This window comes from Dipodomys spectabilis, unplaced genomic scaffold, assembly GCF_019054845.1.
Source record: "Dipodomys spectabilis isolate Male_0828 unplaced genomic scaffold, ASM1905484v1 ptg000174l, whole genome shotgun sequence".
NCBI lineage: Eukaryota > Metazoa > Chordata > Mammalia > Rodentia > Heteromyidae > Dipodomys > Dipodomys spectabilis.
In genome coordinates this window covers 6060244-6080428 of record NW_024870851.1, presented here as the reverse complement: position 1 = coordinate 6080428, position 20185 = coordinate 6060244, and the positions used below count along the sequence as shown (strand labels likewise).

Here is a 20185-nt window from a genome sequence, read left to right as displayed (position 1 = left end):
GCCAGATCTCTGAGTACCTATGATTCCAGGCAGGAGCCAATGGTGCCAGCTGGGCTGTTTTGTTTTGTTTTTAGTTTGGTTTCTTTTGTTGTTGTTGTTCTTTAAATAGAGCTTTAAGTCTAAGTTTCCTGAGGTGGTAGAAGAACAGCGGGAGGGGTGGAATGGCTAGAGGAGGTCAGTTTGGAGGCCAAGAGGCAGCCCGCACCTCCAGCCACAAATCCATTTAACGACTCGCTAACGTAGGAGAACGCGTGCGCGCTCCCCGCAGGAAGTTTGGGTCTGGTCGCCCGCCGTAGACGTCGTGTAGGGAGCCTGTTGCCGTGGAGTCAGGGAGACGCTCAAGGCCTCCTCCGCCGTGGAGGCCGCGGGGCCCGGGCCGTCATGTCGTTGCTGGACGTGCTCTGGGAGGACCGCGAGGTCCGCTTCGACTTATACTCGCAGTGAGTCTCCGAGCTTCCCCCGGGGCCCGGGGCCGGTGGCGGGCATGCTGGCGCGGGGGGAGAGGTTGACACGGGCTGTGGGCGGCGCGGGGCGCGGGCCGGCCGGGCCTCCGCGGGTTCGCGGCCGGGCCCCAGCTCCGTCCCGCCATCCCCGGCCCTGGCCCACCCTGAGGAGCCTTCAGGATGGTGGACCACCCGGCGCTGGAACGTTCTGACAACCGAGTGAACTGGGGCTCTGTGTGTGTGTGTGTCTGTCTGTGTGTGTTTGGGTGTGTGTGTGTGTGTGTGTGTGTGTGTGTGTGTGTGTGTGTGTGTGTGTGTGTGTGTGTGTGTGTGTGTGTGTGTGTGTGTGTGTGTGTGTTTAGCATGAGCTTGTGAGATAGGCCCCCTACCATTTGACAACCAAGTGAACTGGGGCTGGGATCTCCGTTTTTTTTTTGGGGGGGGGCTTGTGTGTGTGTGTGTGTGTGTGTGTGTGTGTGTGTGTGTGCAGCCCGGGGCATGAGCTTGTGAGATAGGCCCCCTACCATTTGAACCATGCCTCCCAACAACCTCGGAGTTCTTGATTCACTTTTTGCAAATGCCTGAGCACTCGTTACTGTATAATTTATACTGTGAGCTATTTGTATGCATAGGTCTCTTCTCATCCCTAAGTAGATCCTAAGCAGATGGAGTTCAGTTATAACATGAACACTTTTGTACTTGTTTTAGACAAATGAAAACAAGACCTGGAGAAGTCCTCATTGATTGTTTAGATTCTATTGAAGATACCAAAGGAAATAACGGGGATAGAGGTAAGCATATTTTAAAATGAATTTTATATTTACACATGTAGATTCTTATTAGCTGGAAAATATATGCAATCGCATCATATGCAGATGTAATTGTAATCACAGAAAATTTAAACCCACAAGATTTTCTTAGAATTGAGTAAAAGAGAGAGTAGCCTTTAAGCTTACAGCCAGAGAACAGGATCTTCCTCAACTTCAGCCCATCACTAAGTCCTGCTTTGACATCAAAACCTTTATCCAGTGAAACTGTTAAAACTCCAGGAGGAGCCCTGTTTTGCAAGTGTCATGGGATACCTCTGATCTAACACCCCAGAAAAGGATTTGGGAGGCAGAGGCCAGTTGCTTATGCGTGTAATCCTCACTACTCAGGGGGCTGGAATCTGAGCATGGCAGTTTGAAGTCAGTGCAACAGGAAAGTTGGTGGAACCCTTATCTCCAATTAACTACCAAAAAGCCAGAAGTAGAGCTGTGACTCAAGTGGCAGAGTGCTAGTCCTGAGCTCACAGGAGGATGAAGAGGGAAGAGGAGGAGAAGGAAGAGGAAGAGGAAGAAAATGAGCAGCAAAAGAACCTGCTGTCACTACCAGCTCTGGGTAGATCCTGTCAGGGCTAGAGCCTATCCTTAAATGAATGCTTAGATCATTTCTGAAGTGTTTTCTGGCATCATTCAGGCCAAGGTGAGGGTAAATTTTGGAGTTTGGACAGCAAACATAGTCTTGGTTTGTGCCTTTGAGGGTGGAACAACAATTCCACTGTCACAATAGCTAATCTTGCTGAAATTTGAATTGACTTGAAGAAATCAAGAAAAAATTTTGTTGTTCTTATACAGATTGGCAAGAATACTTACATACAGACCATTTTCCAGTACAGACAAAGACTGTGGGCAATAGATCATTTTTGACTTATCAAATAATAAGTGCGGAATACTTTGGAGGAGGGATGAAGGGAAATACTCCCCAGCCAAAAAACTGCATCACAGTGCGTGAAACCCTACTTTTAGTGAAAACAAAACAAAATATATTTGGATATGTATGGGCATGTGTGCACTCAGAAACCTCTGTTTAAATGAAACTACAGAAGTATCCACATTTTCTGGGTTAAAAGGAGGTAGAAAAGAAAAGAAGAATCTTGCTTTCCAAACATCTATCTACTTTCCTTTCCTAGCAGTTTAACAACTAAGTTAAGGCACTGTTGGGTCCGGAGCCCCTATTTTAGAACTATAAGTACACTAGAAGATTAGCATGTTTAATCCATTTTCAGCTCCAGTACCCTGCCCTGAAATGATCAGATTAGCTTTGTGCACTGAAACCGTGTGAGAATGAAACAAGGTCAGTGTTTGGAAGATTAGTGTTATGAAGATTAGAAGAACAGGGACAGCAAGTGTTTGGAACGTCAGAGGGAAAAATCTAGGCCTGAAACACTGGATTTGAAGCTATAGGAAGAGAGGGGGTCCTTTCAGAGAAAAAAAGGCAGCAGAGGAATCAAAGAGACTTCATCGAAGATACATCAAGAGAAAAAAAAAAGATTTGGTTGGCAGTTTTCTAGGGATACTCTAATAGAAAAACATTAAACATTAGTGGATAACCTCGGTTCATAGCCTAGTTGCACAGACAAAATATTGTCTTAAGAAAATGATAAACCAATTTATCCACAATTTGCATGTATGTTTGTGTGTCAGTACTAGGATTTGATCTTAGAGCCTTGAGTTCTCACTTTGCTTTCCACTCAAGGATGGTGCTCTACCACTTAAGCCATATCTCCACTTCTAGCTTTTTGCTAGTTAATTGGAAATGAATCTCATGATTGATCATCATATCTCAACCTCCTGAGTAGCTAGAATTACAGGTGTGAGCCACCAGCACCCAGTTATGAATAAAAAGTCATAAAAGTGAGTTGCAGAACATTAAACTATAAAGCTTGGCACCATAGTACATACCTATAGAACCAGCTACTTTGGGCTCATTTGGCCTAGACAACAAGATCCCATCTCAAAATAAAAAATTTTGTCCTTCCAGGTCCAGCACCTTGCTCTACTCCTTTCCCCTGGACCTGGAAAGATGGCTTGTTTTGCTTACATCAAAAGATTGTTCTTTGCCTCTGGCTTCTGTTTAGAAAATACCTATGGCAGAAGATCAAAGGGAGGCCTGAGAATCTTCCTGGGTTCTCTCTGACTGAGAGGCTGGCTATGTTTCCTCTCTACAATCAGTCTGTTCCCTACGGCTCTTGTTCCTTCCAGATTATGTAAACTGCTCTATGCTTTGAGTTTGGAAAGGTAGCAGGTCTGCTGACTCACCTGTAATTCTAACATTCCATCCATACTTGTAATAAGTCCTTCTGCAAATAATCTTCATTATCCTCCCTTGAGTGTCATATATTTTCTTCTTGAACCTCTAAAAGATGCACTGCATAGTCCTCTATGATGTAGGAACCGTACATACACTCCATCCATATTGGGTTACTTATTATTTGCCAAACAATATCTAATTTCCCAAATTTTCCTCTGAGATTGCCTTCCTTTTAATTTCCTTTTAATTTTTTCAGAACCTCATTTTTCTATCCCAGCTCACTCTGATACTCCTATAAGCCTACTTTATTTTATTCTTTATTTTTATTTTTTACTATCTTAAGTAGTTGTACAAAGGGGTTACCATTCAACATGTCAGTGTATGAGTACAATGCATCTTGATCAGTATCATCCCTTTCGTCATTCTTTGCCAAGTTCTTCTGACCCAGTAGGCTTTCAAGGAAGAAAGATTATGGTAAACTACTCATCACAAGAATCCTGTGGGAAGTGGAGCTATGGCTCAAGTGGTAAAGCACAAGCTGTGAGCATAGAAGCTCAGGGACTGTACCCAGGCCCTGAGTTTTCAAGCTCAAGGACTGGTGTACACACACACACACACACACACACACACACACACACACACACACACATACACACACCTATGGTTATAATTTGTTGGATAAATGTATTTAAAAAGTTCAGTGTGTTTTGTTATTTCAAGATCTCTTAAAATTATTGTAATGTGCAACTATATTGTAAATCTCTAAGACACATAATTTACCATTTACTCTTTTGCTCCCTTTTGATCATCTATACTATAGAGCAGACTGTATAGGGTCCACTATTCTACAGGACACACTTTGAGAAATGAAGCACATCTAACTTTGTACTTTTGTATGAGAGCATCAGAGTGATGCTAATACTGAAAAGTGCAAAGATTTCAGCCTTTTCTGTTAACTAAATTGTGTACCTAAGTATATGGTTAATTTAAATGAGGACTTGTAAGACAGCACTCATATGACAGGGACTAGTGTGTACATGTTATTTTAGTGAGTGCTTTTATAATTATACCATGTGTCCATATATAAGAACTAAGGGCATCTTCTAACAAAACAAACCAAGCTATTGGCTACAAATACCTGAATACTTTCTATAGCTGTCACTTGTTAGTACCTAGAACAGATGTACAGAAAAAACAAGTTTTGTATTCCCTTCATTTTGTGCTGCAGATATGAGTCCTTTCTTAAGCTAATCAATTTCTTATCATTTGTTTGCTTTTAGGTAGACTCTTAGTAACAAATTTAAGAATTATCTGGCATTCTTTGGCATTAATTCGAGTCAATCTTTGTAAGTATCCTCATTAGATAAAACTCTAAGGAAAATAGAATCTTTCATCAAGGAAGGTGGGTGGCAGATTTTAATATTAAAAAAGCTATACTATGGCTAGGTATTATGGCTTGTACTTTTTTTTTTTGGGTCCGGTCGTGGGTCCTGAACTCTGGGCCTGGGCACTGTCCCTCAGCTCTTCAGCTCAAGGCTAGTGCTCTACCACTTGAGCCACAGCGTATGGCTTATACTTGTAATCCTAGCTTCTTAGAAGGCTCAAATCTGAGAATTTAGGTTCAAAGCTGGCTCAGTCAAGAAAGTCCAAGAGCCGGGCGCTGGTGGCTCACGCCTGTAATCCTAGCTACTCAGGAGGCTGAGATCTGAGGATCGCGGTTCAAAGCCAGCCGGGACAGGAGAGACTGTGAGACTCTTATCTCCAATAAAACCACCAGAAAACCGGAAGTGGCGCTGTAGCTCAAGTGGTAGAGCACTCACCTTGAGCTGAAGAGCTGAGGGACAGTGCCCAGGCCCAGAGTTCAAGCCCCACGACCGACAAAAAAAAAAAAAAAAAAGAAAGTCCAAGAGACTCTTAATCTCCAAGTAACTACCAAAAAAAACAAAACAAAACCCAAACAAACAAACAAAAAAACCAACCAGAAATGGCTCTGTGGTTCAAGTGGTAGAGCACTAAGCACAAAAGCTCAGGGACAGGGCCCAGGCCCTGAATTCAAGCCCCAGGACCAGGACACACATAAGCACACATACACAAAGCTATACTATGAAATATATAGAAATCTGAAGTCTGACCTAACCACAGATTGCACCATAATACAAAAGAAATGTCCTGTTCTTATTTTTTGTTTCTGTTTCTTACACATATATGAGACTAGTGCTTTTGTATTGAATTTTTTTTTTTTTTTTTTGTCCATCGTGGGGCTTGAACTCTGGGCTTGGGCACTGTCCCTCAGCTCTTCAGCTCAAGGCGAGTGCTCTACCGCTTGAGCCACAACACCACTTCCTGTTTTCTAGTGGTTTATTGGAGATAAGAGTCTCACGGACTTTTCTGCTTGGGCTGGCTTTGAACCATGATCCTCAGATCTCAGCCTCCTCAGTAGCTAGGATTACAGGCGTCAGCCACTGGCACCCGGCTTTGTTTTTGTTTTTCTCTTAATAATTTTTTTTATTGTGAAAATACCGAACAGAGGGGTTACAATTATATGAGCAAGGTACTGAGTACACTTCTTTTTTTTTTTTTTTTTGGGTCCGGTCGTGGGGCCTGAACTCTGGGCCTGGGCGCTGTCCCTCAGCTCTTCAGCTCAAGGCTAGCGCTCTACCACTTGAGCACAGCGCCACTTCCAGCTTTTTTCTTTTTGCTTATGTGGTGCTGAGGAATCGAACCCAGAGCCTCATGCATGCAAGGCAAGGGTTCTACCACTGAGCCACCTTCCCAGCCCTTGAGTACACTTCTTATCAAGCATTGTTGCCTCCTCCTTTGTTTCCTCTTACCATCCCTGCCCTCCCATCCCCCCCCACACCCCTTGTTTTTGTTTTTGTTTATCTTTGTCAGCTTGATATAGAAGAAGAAAACCCAAAGAAAGTCCTAGTGAAAATAGTCTTCATTATTGTAAATTGGTATCACTTACTTTTTAATACTGTTTTAGATGATCCAGTTAGGCTTTTTCTTTCATTGAAGGGTGCTATATGAGTTTGAGAAATGCATACACCCTTTCTCTGATTTTATGAGTTTTTTTGTTGGTCCAAAGAGGCAGAATTGACTAGTTTAATTTAAATTTGTAATTCACAAAAATGTTAAAGTATTTCTTTTTTTTTCTTTTTCTTTCTTTCTTTCTTTCTTCCTTCCTTCCTTCCTTCCTTCCTTCCTTCCTTCCTTCCTTCCTTCCTTCCTTCCTTCCTTCCTTTCCTTCCTTCCTTCCTTCCTTCCTTCCTTCCTTCCTTCCTTCCTTTCCTTCCTTCCTTCCTTCCTTCCTTCCTTCCTTTCTTTCTTCCTTTCTTTCTTTCTTTTTGTGCCAATCCTGGGTCTTAAACTCAACACTTTGTGCTTTTGCTTGGCTGTTTTGCTCAAGGCTGGTACTCTAGCATTTGATCCATACCTCCATTTCCAGCTTTTTACTGTTTAATTAGAAATAAAAGTCTCTTGAATTTATTTGAGGAGACTAGCCTTGAACCTCAGTTCTCAGATTTCAGCCCCTTAAGTAGCTAGGATTATGGGTGTGAGCTACTATTGCCCAGCTGAAGTTGTTTTTTTGTGTATGTCTAATTTTTAAAGCTATTTAAAAATTCTATTTAAAAAAAGCTATTTAAAAGTTCTGTATTTGGGGGGGGTGGGTCGGTCAAGGGGCTTGAAATCTGAGCATGGGCACTGTGAACTCTGAGCATGGGCACTGTCCCTGAGTTCTTCAGCTCAATGCGAGCACTCTGCCACTTACCCACTTCCGCTTTTCTGGTGGTTAATAAGAAATAAAAGTCTCACCAACTTTCCTGCCTGAGCTGGCTTTGAACCATAATCCTCAGATCTCAGCCCCCTGAATAGCTTAGGATTACAGGCCTGAGCCACCAGCACCTGACGTATATATTTTTTACAATAGTATTTTTCTCAGCTTATTAGATCATGTTACTTACATTCATTGTTGCTTTTTTAAATTTTAGCTATCGGTTACAACTGCATATTGAATATTACAATAAGGACTGCTAACTCTGTAAGTCTGAGAAATCTTGGTGTTTGTTTTGTTACTTACTGTTTGCTTGCACTTTATGTGAGAAATTATTCTTCAAATCTGAACTTTTAAATAAATTTGTCCTTACAGAAATTACGAGGCCAAACTGAAGCTCTTTATATACTAACAAAATGTAACACTACTCGCTTTGAATTTATATTTACAAATTTGGTTCCTGGAAGTCCTAGACTTTTTACTTCTGTGATTGCAGTACGCAGGTATAGTAATAGTTTGTGGATTATTGTATATTTTTAAGTTGTATAATATAAAAGTTTAGAAGACAAAGTTTAGAAGTTATGATGATACCTTTTTCCAAAGCTTCACAGCAGATATCTTGAAGCTATTTAGGAGAACACATTTCATTATCATTTAATAAGCTCTCTGAAGGAATTTATGGAACATGTAAGACACCAGACATGTTAGTGCATACCAATAATCCCAGCACTCAAAAGACAGAGATCAGGAGGCCCATGGTTTGAGGTCAGCCAAGGGAAAGTTTGCAGCTCCTATCTTAACTCAGGAGGCATGGATCAGAATGTTGAAAACCATAACTGAAAAATACCTAAAGCAGCAAAGGAATAGGAGATGGCTTGATTGGTAAAGCACTTGTCTTGTAATACATGAGGCCTTGAGTTTAAATACCAAGACTTCCAAGAAAGAAAAAGAGGAGGGAAGGGAGGTAAGAAAGAAGGAGAGAGAGGGGCTGGGAAGGTGGCTCAGTGGTAGAGCGCTTGCCTTGCAACGCATGAGGCCCTGGGTTCGATTCCCCAGCACCATATAAGAAAAAGAAAAAAGCCGGAAGTGGCGCTGTGGCTCAAGTGGTAGAGCGCTAGCCTTGAGCTGAAAAGCTGAGGGACAGCGCCCAGGCCCAGAGTTCAGGCCCCACAACCAGATAAAAAAAAGTATAAGAAAGAAGGAGAGAGAGAGAAATCTAGGCTAAGATTACAAAAAAATGTAATTGTTTTAATTTGAATTTCATAAATATATCATTTTCTGGAAGTGGTGCTGTGGCTGAAAGTGATAGAGTACTAGTTTTAAGCAAAAGAGCTCAGGGACAGCGCCAAGCCCCCAAAATAATAATTATATCATTTTCTGCCTTATATGTTTCCCCTCAGGCTCTAGGGTTATAGATGTGCACTACCATAGCCAGTTGAAATTTTTTTTTAATTTGCCATAATAATTATGAAATGTATCTAACTTTATACACACACACATACACATTAGTAGATAAGTAAACATAACCTAAGAAAACCACATTCTCAGTTTGGATTAGTCTTTTGTTTGTTTTTTTATAGGGCATATGAAACTTCTAAGATGTATCGTGATTTCAAATTGAGAAGTGCATTAATTCAAAACAAGCAACTAAAGTTGTTACCACAGGAGCATGTTTATGATAAAATCAATGGTGTATGGAATTTATCCAGTGATCAGGTATTGTGCAAAAAACTAATGAACTTTTGGAAATGGTGTTTTGGCAGTCATTTTTTTCTACCATTATTAAGTTCTTACAGTGAGAATTATAGCTCTGGATAAATTAGTGTTATAGCTCTTGATATTAGGTAATATTCTGGTTTTTATGTTCTTTTCAGCAACCTCAATTCTGTATAGAATTGAGAGCTACAAATGGACCTTTGAGATCATCTAGTTCACTCTCCTTCACTTTCATACTTGAGAAACTCGAGCCTGCAAGTGTTCATGTAGTCTCACATGCATAGTTTGTCCCAAATCCTTAGTTCCCCTTATACTACACAGCCCTCAACTTCTTGGTAACTCAACATTAGTGGTGGAAGAACCAGAGAGTGAACAGTCACAGAGCCTTCTAATTTTATTTCGTCGTCTTCTAACCCCTAGGTTTTTTAGAATCTCACTATGTAATTGAACCAGGCCTCACACTTGAAATCATACTGCCTCTGTCCCCCAAATGCTGGGATTATAGTCATGTACCACCATACCACCATACCACCATGCTCAGATTTAATCTGGTCTTTAGAGAACTAGTCATATTATTTACTGACTTTTTTTTTTGGGGGGGGGTCCGGTTGTGGGACCTGAACTCTAGGCCTGGGCGCTGTCCCTCAGCTCTTCAGCTCAAAGCTAGCGTCCTACCACTTGAGCCAAAGCGCCACTTCTGGCTTTTTCTTTTCACTTATGTGGTGCTGAGGAATCGAACCCAGGGCCTCATGCATCCAAGGCAAGCACTCTACCACTGAGCCACCTTCCCAGCCCTACTATTTTTTCAGACAAGATCTTGCTATGTTCCAGGGTGGCCTTGAACTCAGAATTGTCCTGCCTCAGCTTCCCAGTGCTGGAATTGCAGGCATAGTCTGCTATGGCCAGCTCATTTGGTGACTCTTAAGTCTACCATTATAGTTTTTCATTTTCTCTTTAAATTATGATCAGTTGGAACATGTGAATAATTAGAAAAATTTCTCTCTTACTAGGAATAGCTTTTAGGCTTTGTGTGTGTTATGACCTAGATGAGACTGCTAACCCTCTATGGAAAACCTTTGGTATTTTGGAATATAGAACTTGGTTTTCTTAGTAGTCCTTGGGTTTGTGGTCAGGATTTTGTGCTTGCTAGGTAGGTGCTCTACCACTTTTTGCTTTACTTTTCAGATAGGGTCTTGAGCTTTTGCCTAGGCCCAGCTACAGACCACTTCTGCCAAATGCCTCCTGCATAGCTGGGATTACAGATTACAGATGTGTGTCAACCTCAACTGGCTTGTTAAGATGGGAATATCATGATTTTCAAATGAGATATAGATATAGATCCTTTATATTTATCCTTTTTTTTTTTGGGTCCGGTCGTGGGGCTTGAACTCTGGGCCTGGGTGCTGTCCCTCAGCTCTTCAGCTCAAGGCTAGCGCTCTACCACTTGAGCCACGGCGCCACCTCCGTCTTTTTTCTTTTTGCTTATGTGGTGCTGAGGAATCGAACCCAGGGCCTCAGGCATGCAAGGCAAGCACTCTACCACTGAGCCATCTTCCAAGCCCTACATTTATCCTTTTAATAAAAGGATATATATGAATATATAATATGTTACATATAACATATTAAGGACATAATACATAAGATATATATATATACTACATATAATATAGTATATATTTTATGGTTTTTTGTGGTTTTTGTGGGGGGGGTTGTTTATTGGTCCTAGGTCTTGAACTCTGGGCCTGGACGCTGTTCCTCAGCTCTTTAGCTCAAGGCTACCACTCTACCACTTGAGCCACAGCACCGCTTCCAGTTTTCTGGTAGTTAATTGGAGATAAGAGTCTCACAGACTTTCTTGCCTGGGCTGGCTTTGAACCTTGATCCTCAGATCTCAGCCTCCTAAGTAGCTAGGATTATAGGCGTGAGCCACCGGTGCCCAGCTACTATATTTTATGTATAATGTATATAAGATATATTTTTTTTGGGGGGGGGGGTCTGGTCTGGGGCCTGAACTGTGGGCCTGGGCACTGTCCCTCAGCTGTTCAGCTCAAGGCTAGCACTCTACCACTTGAGCCACAGCGCCACTTCCGACTTTTTTCTTTTTGCTTATGTGGTGCTGAGGAGTCGAACTCAGGGCCTCAGGCATGCAAGGTAAGCGCTCTACCACTGAGCCATCTTCCCAGCCCAAGATATATATTTATATGTTAAGGATATAATATATATTAAGGATATATATTACATGTATAATATATTAAAAACAAGGATGTTACCAGGTATGGTGGTACAAGCTTATAATCTTAGCTACTTGGGGGGCAGAGGTCTGGGGATCAATATTCAAAACCAGGTCCAAGAGTCCTGAGACTCCCATCTCAGCCAGTGGCTGGACAAGCTGCCATGTGCCTGTTATCCCAGCTATGGGGGAAGCATCATGGCTGGACACAGTGGTACATGCCTGTTATTCCCAGTGACACAGTATGAGGTTGAAGCGCAGGCATAAAGCAGGACCCTTCCTAGAAGATAACCAATGCAAAAGGTGCTAGAGCGCACACACAGCTCAACTGATAGAGCACCTGCCTTAGCAAACTTGAGGCCCTTAGTTCAACCCAAGTACTACCAAAAAAGAAAGAAATAGGATGCTATTATCAATTTAAATTTAAAAAATAATGAAATATGACCTTATATATTTTGAGAAATATTTGGGAGTTTTACAATTGTGTTAGCTAAATGAGAGGAAACAATGACCTAAAGAATTATTACTTACAAATGTAGACTTAGCGTTGATAAGCTGGACATGGACAGAGAACAATAGCTAACCTTTTTGTATAGTATTTATTTACATGATGAAAGGAAAATATATATGCACTGTACATGCTTCTGTTTATAATTGAGGAATAGGTCATCTTTTTCTGGTATTACTAAGGTTTGCACTCAGGTCCTTGTGCTTGCTAGGTAAGCACTTTACCCTGTTCTCTAAGTCCTGCTTGCTTTTTTGATAAAATAATAATTTATTACCAAAGCCAAGGGCAGTTTAGAGAAAGACCAACCACTTTAACAGGGACAGTGTGGGGCAGCTTGGAGTTTCTCAGTAGAGTGAGGATGGGATTTACTAGGTGTAGAGAAATCAGAGCCTTGTCCTGTGGCCTTTCCCAAATGGTTTAGCCACTGAACGCAAGTTACCCAGGTATGGGAAGGCCTGTGCATATGCATTTGCACTTCTCTGCCTTCCCACTGATTCTCTTTGTCTTTTCCAGTTTAACCTTGAAATAGGGACTGGGCTCCATAAGAATACAGGACCATTATCTTAAAACTATAGGGCCGGGCTGGGAAGGTGGCTTAATGGTAGAATGCATGCCTAACATGCATGAAGCGCTAGGTTCGATTCCTCAGTACCACATACACAGAAAAAGCCGGAAGTGGTGCTGTGGCTCAAGGTAGAGTGCTTGCCTTGAGCAAAAAAGCTCAGTGCTCAAGCCTTGAGTTCAAGCCCCATCACTGGAAAAAAAAAAAAAAAACACCTATAGGGCTGTTTTCGCCTTGGGGTTTTCCTTTTCCTGCTTATGCCTACCTATATACCTATGATAACATTCCCTTGGAAGAGTTCAGTATCCTGAACTTTTTCAGACATACAGATGGTGAAGTCAGTCTAGCTGATCTCAGCTGACAGAAGATGATGTGAGTTCTCAGGTTCTAGAGTCCTGTCTGTCAGGACACAGGAAAGTTGATTGGATCAGGCAAACATTGCTGAGAATGCAGCCTTTCTCTGTCAAACCAGCCAAACTATAGTAGTCACAAAACAACGTGCCATATGTTACCCAAGGTGAAAGATGCTGTGGGAAGATGTTTGTACTGTCTGAGGGTGATGATACTCTAGCCTGGAAGTAAGAAGTTGAGCAAATATGTAAAAAAATTAATACAAGTAATAATATTAGGAGCAGGGAGCAGGAGGTATGGTCAAAGGTATGCATTGGATGACCGTTTTCTCCTAATTGATTAGGTGTAGCCTTGTCAGGATAGGAAAGCTGTTTGTGCTCTAGGGTGGGATAGATTCACTTTGCCTCCTATCACAAGAAGTTTACCTGTCAGTCCTGTTATTCCAGCAATCTAAGGTGACTGAAATGACAGTGTGGAGACAGAAAGTCTGCAGGTCAGTGAACAGTTGCTGCTTTCTACCAAAAGCACTTAAGTATCTGTTACAAACCCCCTTACATTTAAACATTTCTCACTCTTGGGGGAACTAGGATGTTGAACAACCTAGTTTCATATATTCCCAGGCTGTGGATAAACTAGTATATAAATAGAGGATAATCTTCAAGGGCTAGAAAGAGAATGTTGTTTAATCCTGAAGATCACACCATTACAAAGCAGAATACAAGGAATACAAGAGGGAACTAAAGTCAGAAAATACAAATTTGCCTTCTGTCAGAGTGCTTGGAAGGGCTTTTGTGCCAAAAAACTGCACAAGAATCCTTTCTCCAGAGCTGAGAATGTGACTTAATAGTAGAGTGCTTGCCTAGCATGCATGAAGCCCTGGGTTTGATTCCTCAGCAACACATAAACAAAAACAGCCAGAAGTGGCGCTGTGGCTCAAGTGGTAGAGTGCTAGCCTTGAGCAAAAGAAGCTCAGGGACAGTGCCCAGGCCCTGAGTTCAAGCCCCAGGACTGTCAAAAAAAAAAAATCCTTTCGTCATAACTTCTCAGCTTTAGTTGAGAAGTTGGCACATGTGACTACATTTTTGCTGTTCTCTACAGATCAGACTGTCCTAGAATTTGGTATGTGGGTATGTAGGCTCATCTCAATCATGATCCTCCTGTTTCTACCTCTCAAGTACTGAATTACAAGCATGTACCACCACCATGCCCGGTAGACTCCATTTTTATTCTGACAGCATCCTCCAGTGTCTTCACATAGTTTCAGAGAGAATGGCCTCTTCCTTTGAGATATGGAGTCTCTTGGACTTTGTCTTCTGGGCTGATCTGGACCCATGATCCTGCAACCTTAGCCTTCTGAATAAGTAGGATGATAGGTGTATACACTACTGTTGGGTGCCCACTGTGCCCAGTGTTGGGTTGAGAAGAGGTCGTGCAAAGTCTTCTGCCTAGGTTGGCCTCAAACTTTGATCCTCCTGTTCTCAGCCTAGGATTATATGTGTAAGTTTTAACTATACTGACAGTTAAATGATAAATGATTCCACAGTCTAGACCCATAGTCATCTAATTATTTTGCTATCGTATCAGAAGCATTTATACTCCATAATACTCAGATCTTATATTAATCTAATGCTGTGATATCAGAATTATTCCATGTTCTAGAAAATAAAGATTAAGTATCCAAACAAATCATCATTGACTTACGATTCATTACTGTCTTTTGCAGGGAAATTTAGGAACATTTTTTATCACCAATGTGAGAATTGTGTGGCATGCAAATATGAATGACAGTTTTAATGTCAGCATCCCATATTTGCAAATTGTAAGTATATACATTTTGGTTACTTATTTAAATGTATAATAACTAATATAGTTAATAATTAGTCCATAGGACTGTTGGAATTAGACAAATTCTTTTTCTTTCCCATTTTTATGTGGCACTAAGTTATTAGCTAAGAGCATACTTTTTAAATGTTAATACTTTACCATTCCACTAGAAAAGATATAACTCTATTTATATTCAAGGAAAACAGCATCATTATTAACTTGCTACTAAAAAATAAATGCATTGGGTTTTAAATTTTTAAATAGTTAACTAAGTTTTCTTTATTAGATTCTGATCAAAGGTCTTTAGCCACTAAAGTTTTCTGCAACCTTTCTGTGGAGCAGGTAGGTTTGGACTTCTTTGGTTTGGACTTAGCATACTAACTCATATACTTGCTGTTGATTTTTCTTACCACTTTCTGCTCCAAACCCTTTTTAAGCCAGAATGAATCCACTGGTCTTATAAATGAACTGCTTTCATTCTATTCAATTAGACTGCAACACAAGCTGGATTCATACCACAGGTTTACTGAAGGAATCAAAGTGATTTTTAGTGCTAATACTTTTAGCTTAAGTTCAATTAAAGCTGCTAAAATTTAGAATAAGAACTCACTACATCTGAGACCAGTTTGTTTTGGAATAGATTTTTTTAAAAAAGATCATCTGGGCCGGGCACTGGTAGCTCACATCTGTAATCCTAGCTACTCAGAAGGCTGTGATATGAGGATTGTGGTTCAAAGCCAGCCTGGGAAGAAAAATCCATGAGACTCTTATCTCCAATTAGCCACTAGAAAACTGAGCTCTACTGAGAGTGGAGCTGTGGCTCAAAGTGGTGGAGCACTAGCCTTGAGCAAAAAGCTTAGGGAGAGCAACCAGGCCCTAAGTTCAAGCCTCATAACCAATTATAAAAGGGGGGGTTGGGAAGGTGGTAGAGCACTTGCCTTGCATGCCTGAGGCCCTGGGTTCGATTCCTCAGCACCACATAAGCAAAAAGAAAAAAGCCGGAGGTGGCGCTGTGGCTCAAGTGGTAGAGCGCTAGCCTTGAGCTGAAGAGCTGAGGGATAGCACCCAGGCCCAGAGTTCAGGCCCCATGACTGGACCTCCCCAAAACAAAACAAAACAAAAAAAAAAACCTAAGCAGTCTTATTAATACTTTTTGAATAGATGCAATATATGTGATATTTAGAAGATGCTTTCTTTTTCTAGTCCTGAGACTTGAACTCTGGGCCTGGGCACTGTTTCTGAGCCACTTTTGCCCAAAACTAGTGCCCTACCATTTGAGCCACTGCTCCACTTCTGGCTTTTTTTTTTTTTTGGCCATTTGTGGGGCTTGAACTTGGTACTGTCCCTCAGCTCTTCAGCCCAAGGCTAGCACTCTACCACTTGAACCACAGCACCACTTCCAGCTTTTTCTACTAATGAGGTACTGAAGAATCAAACCCAGGGCCCCATGCATGCCTAGCAAGCACTCTACCAACCCCCTACTTCTGGCTTTTTCTGTTATTAAAGAGTCTCAGACTTTCCTGCCCAGGCTGGCTTCAAACCTCAATCCTCAGATCTCAACCTCCTGTGTAGCTAAGATTATAGGCCTGAGCCAACAGCACCCAGCTGAAAATGCTATTTTTTTTTTTTGGTCGGTCATGGGGCTTGAACTCTGGGCCTGGGCGCTGTCCCTCAGCTCTTTAGCTCAAGGCGAGTGCTCTACCACTTGAGCTACAGCACCACTTCCGGTTTTCTGGTGGTTTATTGGAGATAGGAGTCTCACGGTCTCTCCTGCCCGGGTTGACTTTGAACCGCGATCCTCAGATCTCAGCCTCCTGAGTAGCTAGGATTACAGGCGTGCGCCACCAGCGCCCAGCTGAAAATGCTATTTTTTAAAAGAGAATTCTTGGGTGATATCCAAAAAGAAATGTACTCTTTTCCTAACTTATATAAACTGTAATCCCTCTGTACGTCACCTTTATAATAACTAAAAAGAAAAAAAAATTCTTAGCCAATGAGATTAATAATGCTTTGCAAAATATTCCCAAGCCTATTTTTTCCTAGCTAGTTTGATTTCTGAGTTACTTTAAAATATCTGATCATTTTTTATTCATTTGCCAGATACTAAACACCTTCTCTGGGCTAAGTGCCAGAAATAACAATCTTGAATCAATACACCATTCCTGCCACAAGAGTTTTCAATCTGGTGGAGGAAAACAATACATAAATAGTTAATCGTAGAGTTCAATAGGAAGAAAATTATTTCTGGCCACCCAAAGAAATTCGATTTGTTTTATTTTACTTGTCATGCTGAGGATCAAACTCAAGGCCTTGTGCATATTAGGCAAGCACTCCACCACTGAGCTATATCTCCAACCAGAAATACGGGAAAGTATAATCAGATTGCTTTTGTGTGTGCTAAAGCTCACTTAATCTAACCTCTGTCATGCTAAATAATTACTGATTAGTAAACAACAATGTGCTTTCTGTTCTTCAAATAAAGTATTTTTGCTGTGGCTATTTATTCAGAATAGAGGAGCCAAATATGGCCTGTGGAGTGAATTCAGCCTAACCGAAACAGCTTGCAATCTGATACTATCACAACTTGTCTCTGCAGTAGTCATTCCCTAACTTTGGCTCTACACCTCAGCCATGGTCCTGACTCGTGGTGTGTGTGTGTGTGTGTGTGTGTGTGTGTGTGTGTGTGTGTGTGTGTTGGCTCTACACCTCAGCCATGGTCCTGACTCGTGGTGTGTGTGTGTGTGTGTGTGTGTGTGTGTGTGTGTGCTCTACACCTCAGCCATGGTCCTGACTCGTGGTGTGTGTGTGTGTGTGTGTGTGTGTGTGTGTGTGTGTGTGTGTGCTCTACACCTCAGCCATGGTCCTGACTCGTGGTGTGTGTGTGTGTGTGTGTGTGCTCTACACCTCAGCCATGGTCCTGACTCGTGGTGTGTGTGTGTGTGTGTGTGTGTGTGCTCTACACCTCAGCCATGGTCCTGACTCGTGGGGTGTGTGTGTGTGTGTGTGTGTGTGTGTGTGTGTGTGTGTGTGTGCTCTACACCTCAGCCATGGTCCTGACTCGTGGTGTGTGTGTGTGTGTGTGTGTGTGTGTGTGCTCTACACCTCAGCCATGGTCCTGACTTGTGGTGTGTGTGTGTGTGTGTGTGTGTGTGTGTGTGTGTGCGCGTGCGTGCGCGCGCGCGCTTCTTGCTGCTTTTATCAGTCTGTATCTCCTAGTTACATTTTCTGTTGATGACAGCCAAGGATGCCAGTGTTCTATGGTTCTAACTAGGAACTCTGTATTCTTGGCGGAATGTAAAGTAGTTAGCTGAAAGGCCAGATTTTCATAGGAATTACCACTAAAATCTGTCTCTCTCCTCTTTTTCTCTGGAAGTGTGACATGCCATCAGCTGCCACAGAAGACCCTCTCCGGGCTTTTGGTCTGCTGGGATAATATTAGGTCCTCCATGGTTTTCCCTTTCTCCAACAAGTGGTTTTGGTCTCTTTCTAAAGCCCCTACTTGCCATTGCCACCTCCCTTCTCTCAGGCTACTGGAGCCACCACTTCCCATCCCCTGCTCCTGTTTAATCCTTAGAAGCTCTTGTTCATTGCGACTACTTGTTCCAGCCTTCCTGATGCCTTGTGATTGGTGTTCATAAGTTTTTTTTCTAAAAAGTAAATGGAGGGCTGAGATGTATCCAGTGGTAGGAGCACTTGACTAGTATATACCAGGCCCTGGGGTTCAATCCTTAGCACCCCAAAAGAATGAATAATTAAGTGGAAAGTGAAAATCAAGGGTCTTTTAGAACTTAGCCACCCTTGATGTAGGAAACAGCATGTGACTTTGAAACTAATCCTGCCTTGACACCACAAAAGACACTGGCTCATAGTAACTTAAAAAATTATTGGTGGTTGTGTAAAATATTCAGAAAAATTGCTAGTTCCCTGAAAATGAGAAATATTTTTGTGCATATTTCAGATGTCTTCATTTTCAGGATCAAGTTTAACTTGATCTCTGTGAAGTTTATCCTTTGAAAAGTAGTACCTGTATAAAAGTTTAAAACCTTATATTAAAGAGTTACCACTGTCAGATAATAAAACATGCATTTTCTTTTTATTTTTTTTTTAGCGTTCAATAAAGATTAGAGATTCAAAATTTGGCTTAGCTCTTGTCATTGAAAGTTCTAAGCAGGTAAGATATTTTACATTTTTATTAACCTAAGATAAATTTTTTAAACTGTGTGACAGTATTTTATTTTACAATCTAGGCTTTTAGTTTTATTACCTAGCAACAAGATTATTAACTATACTCTCAAGGTTTATGAAGTGTTTGAAGTCTTATGCTAATTGTCTCTGTAGGAGGAATCCTGTCCATGTTTCTTGTTTTGTTTTATTTTGAGAAAGTATCTTTCTGTATAGCCCAAGCCAGCCTCAAATTCACAAACCTCCTGCTTCAGCATCCTCAGTGCTGGGATTACAGGCCTGCACCACCAAGCCCAGCTCTGCCTTTGTTTTGTTTTTTTTCTTTGTTTTATTTATTTATTTATTTTTTGCTGGAGAGATACAATTATCACTTGTTATTAATCAAGTTATTATGTCAAATGCTGTTTCTATATTCTCTCAGTCTAAAACTCTACTGTTTTCCCCCATTTTACTGTCTAGAAACTGACACCTGGAGAAGTTAGGAGCCTGGTCTGTGGTCTCATAACTAGCAAGGGGTGAGACTAAAGTTTGATTCCAGATCTGGCTGATTCATAAGATTTTCTTAGAGGGGTTGGAGACATGGCTCAGGTAGCAGAGCGTCAGCCAATGAGCAAAAGCATCAGATACCTAGTTCAGGTCTTAGAACAAAAAAAGAAAAAGATTTTCTTTGAGAAAAACATACACACACGTGTTTAATACATTTTATATATTTTTTTTTTTTTTGGGGGGGGGGTCCGGTCATGGGGCCTGAACTCTGGGCCTGGGCGCTGTCCCTCAGCTCTTCAGCTCAAGACTAGCACTCTACCACTTGAGCCACAGCACCACTTCCGGCTTTTTTCTTTTTGCTTATGTGGTGCTGAGGAATCAAATCCAGGGCCTCACGCATGCAAAGCAAGCGCTCTACCACTGAGCCACCTTCCCAGCCCCTACATTTTATATTTTAACATACCGATTTTAAACTATAAACCCTCATTTTGCTGTTTTTACAGAAACACTTTTATTATTTTAGTAGTTGTACAACAGAGTTGCCATTTAACAAAGCAGTTTATGAATACAATACATCTTGTTCATTGTTACCCCTTCAAAGATTCTCACCCATCCCTCCCAACCCACACCTAGAAACAGTTTTTTATTTATGTGTGTGCAGGCCCTAGGGCTTGAATTAGGCCTGGGTGCTGTCTTTGAGCTTTTTTGCTCAGGGACAGCACTCTACAACTTGAGCAATAGCTTTACTTTTTTTTGGTAATTAATTAGAAATAATAGTCTCACAGGTCTTCATGCCCAGGCTGGCTTCAAACCACAATCCTCAAATCTCATCATCTTGAATAGCTAGGATTACAGGCATGAGCCATCATTCATAGCTTCCAGAAACACTTTTAAATAAAACATTTAAGATATTTGGGGGGAGGGGGGGAGGAGGCAGGCTGGGAAGGTGGCTCAGTGGTAGAATGCTTGCCTTGCATGCATGGGGACCCTGGATTTGACTCCTCAGCACCACATAAGCAGAAAAAGCCGGAAGTGG

At 41.5% G+C, this 20185-nt stretch overlaps 1 protein-coding gene across 2 annotated transcripts in view; it reads left to right on the top strand.

Annotated features, from left to right (window-relative positions):
• Positions 1 to 313: 313 nt before the first annotated feature.
• Bbs5 (Bardet-Biedl syndrome 5) overlaps positions 314 to 20185 on the top strand; it is a 42598-nt gene continuing 22726 nt past the window's right edge. For both annotated transcript variants that reach the window (XM_042694206.1, XM_042694207.1), the window contains exons 1-8: positions 314 to 440; positions 1152 to 1234; positions 4796 to 4861; positions 7508 to 7557; positions 7666 to 7793; positions 8871 to 9006; positions 14381 to 14476; positions 18590 to 18652. In XM_042694206.1, coding sequence (XP_042550140.1) covers positions 382 to 440; positions 1152 to 1234; positions 4796 to 4861; positions 7508 to 7557; positions 7666 to 7793; positions 8871 to 9006; positions 14381 to 14476; positions 18590 to 18652 — 681 coding nt within the window. In that variant the 5' untranslated portion in view covers positions 314 to 381. The remainder of the gene's footprint in view (positions 441 to 1151; positions 1235 to 4795; positions 4862 to 7507; positions 7558 to 7665; positions 7794 to 8870; positions 9007 to 14380; positions 14477 to 18589; positions 18653 to 20185) is intronic.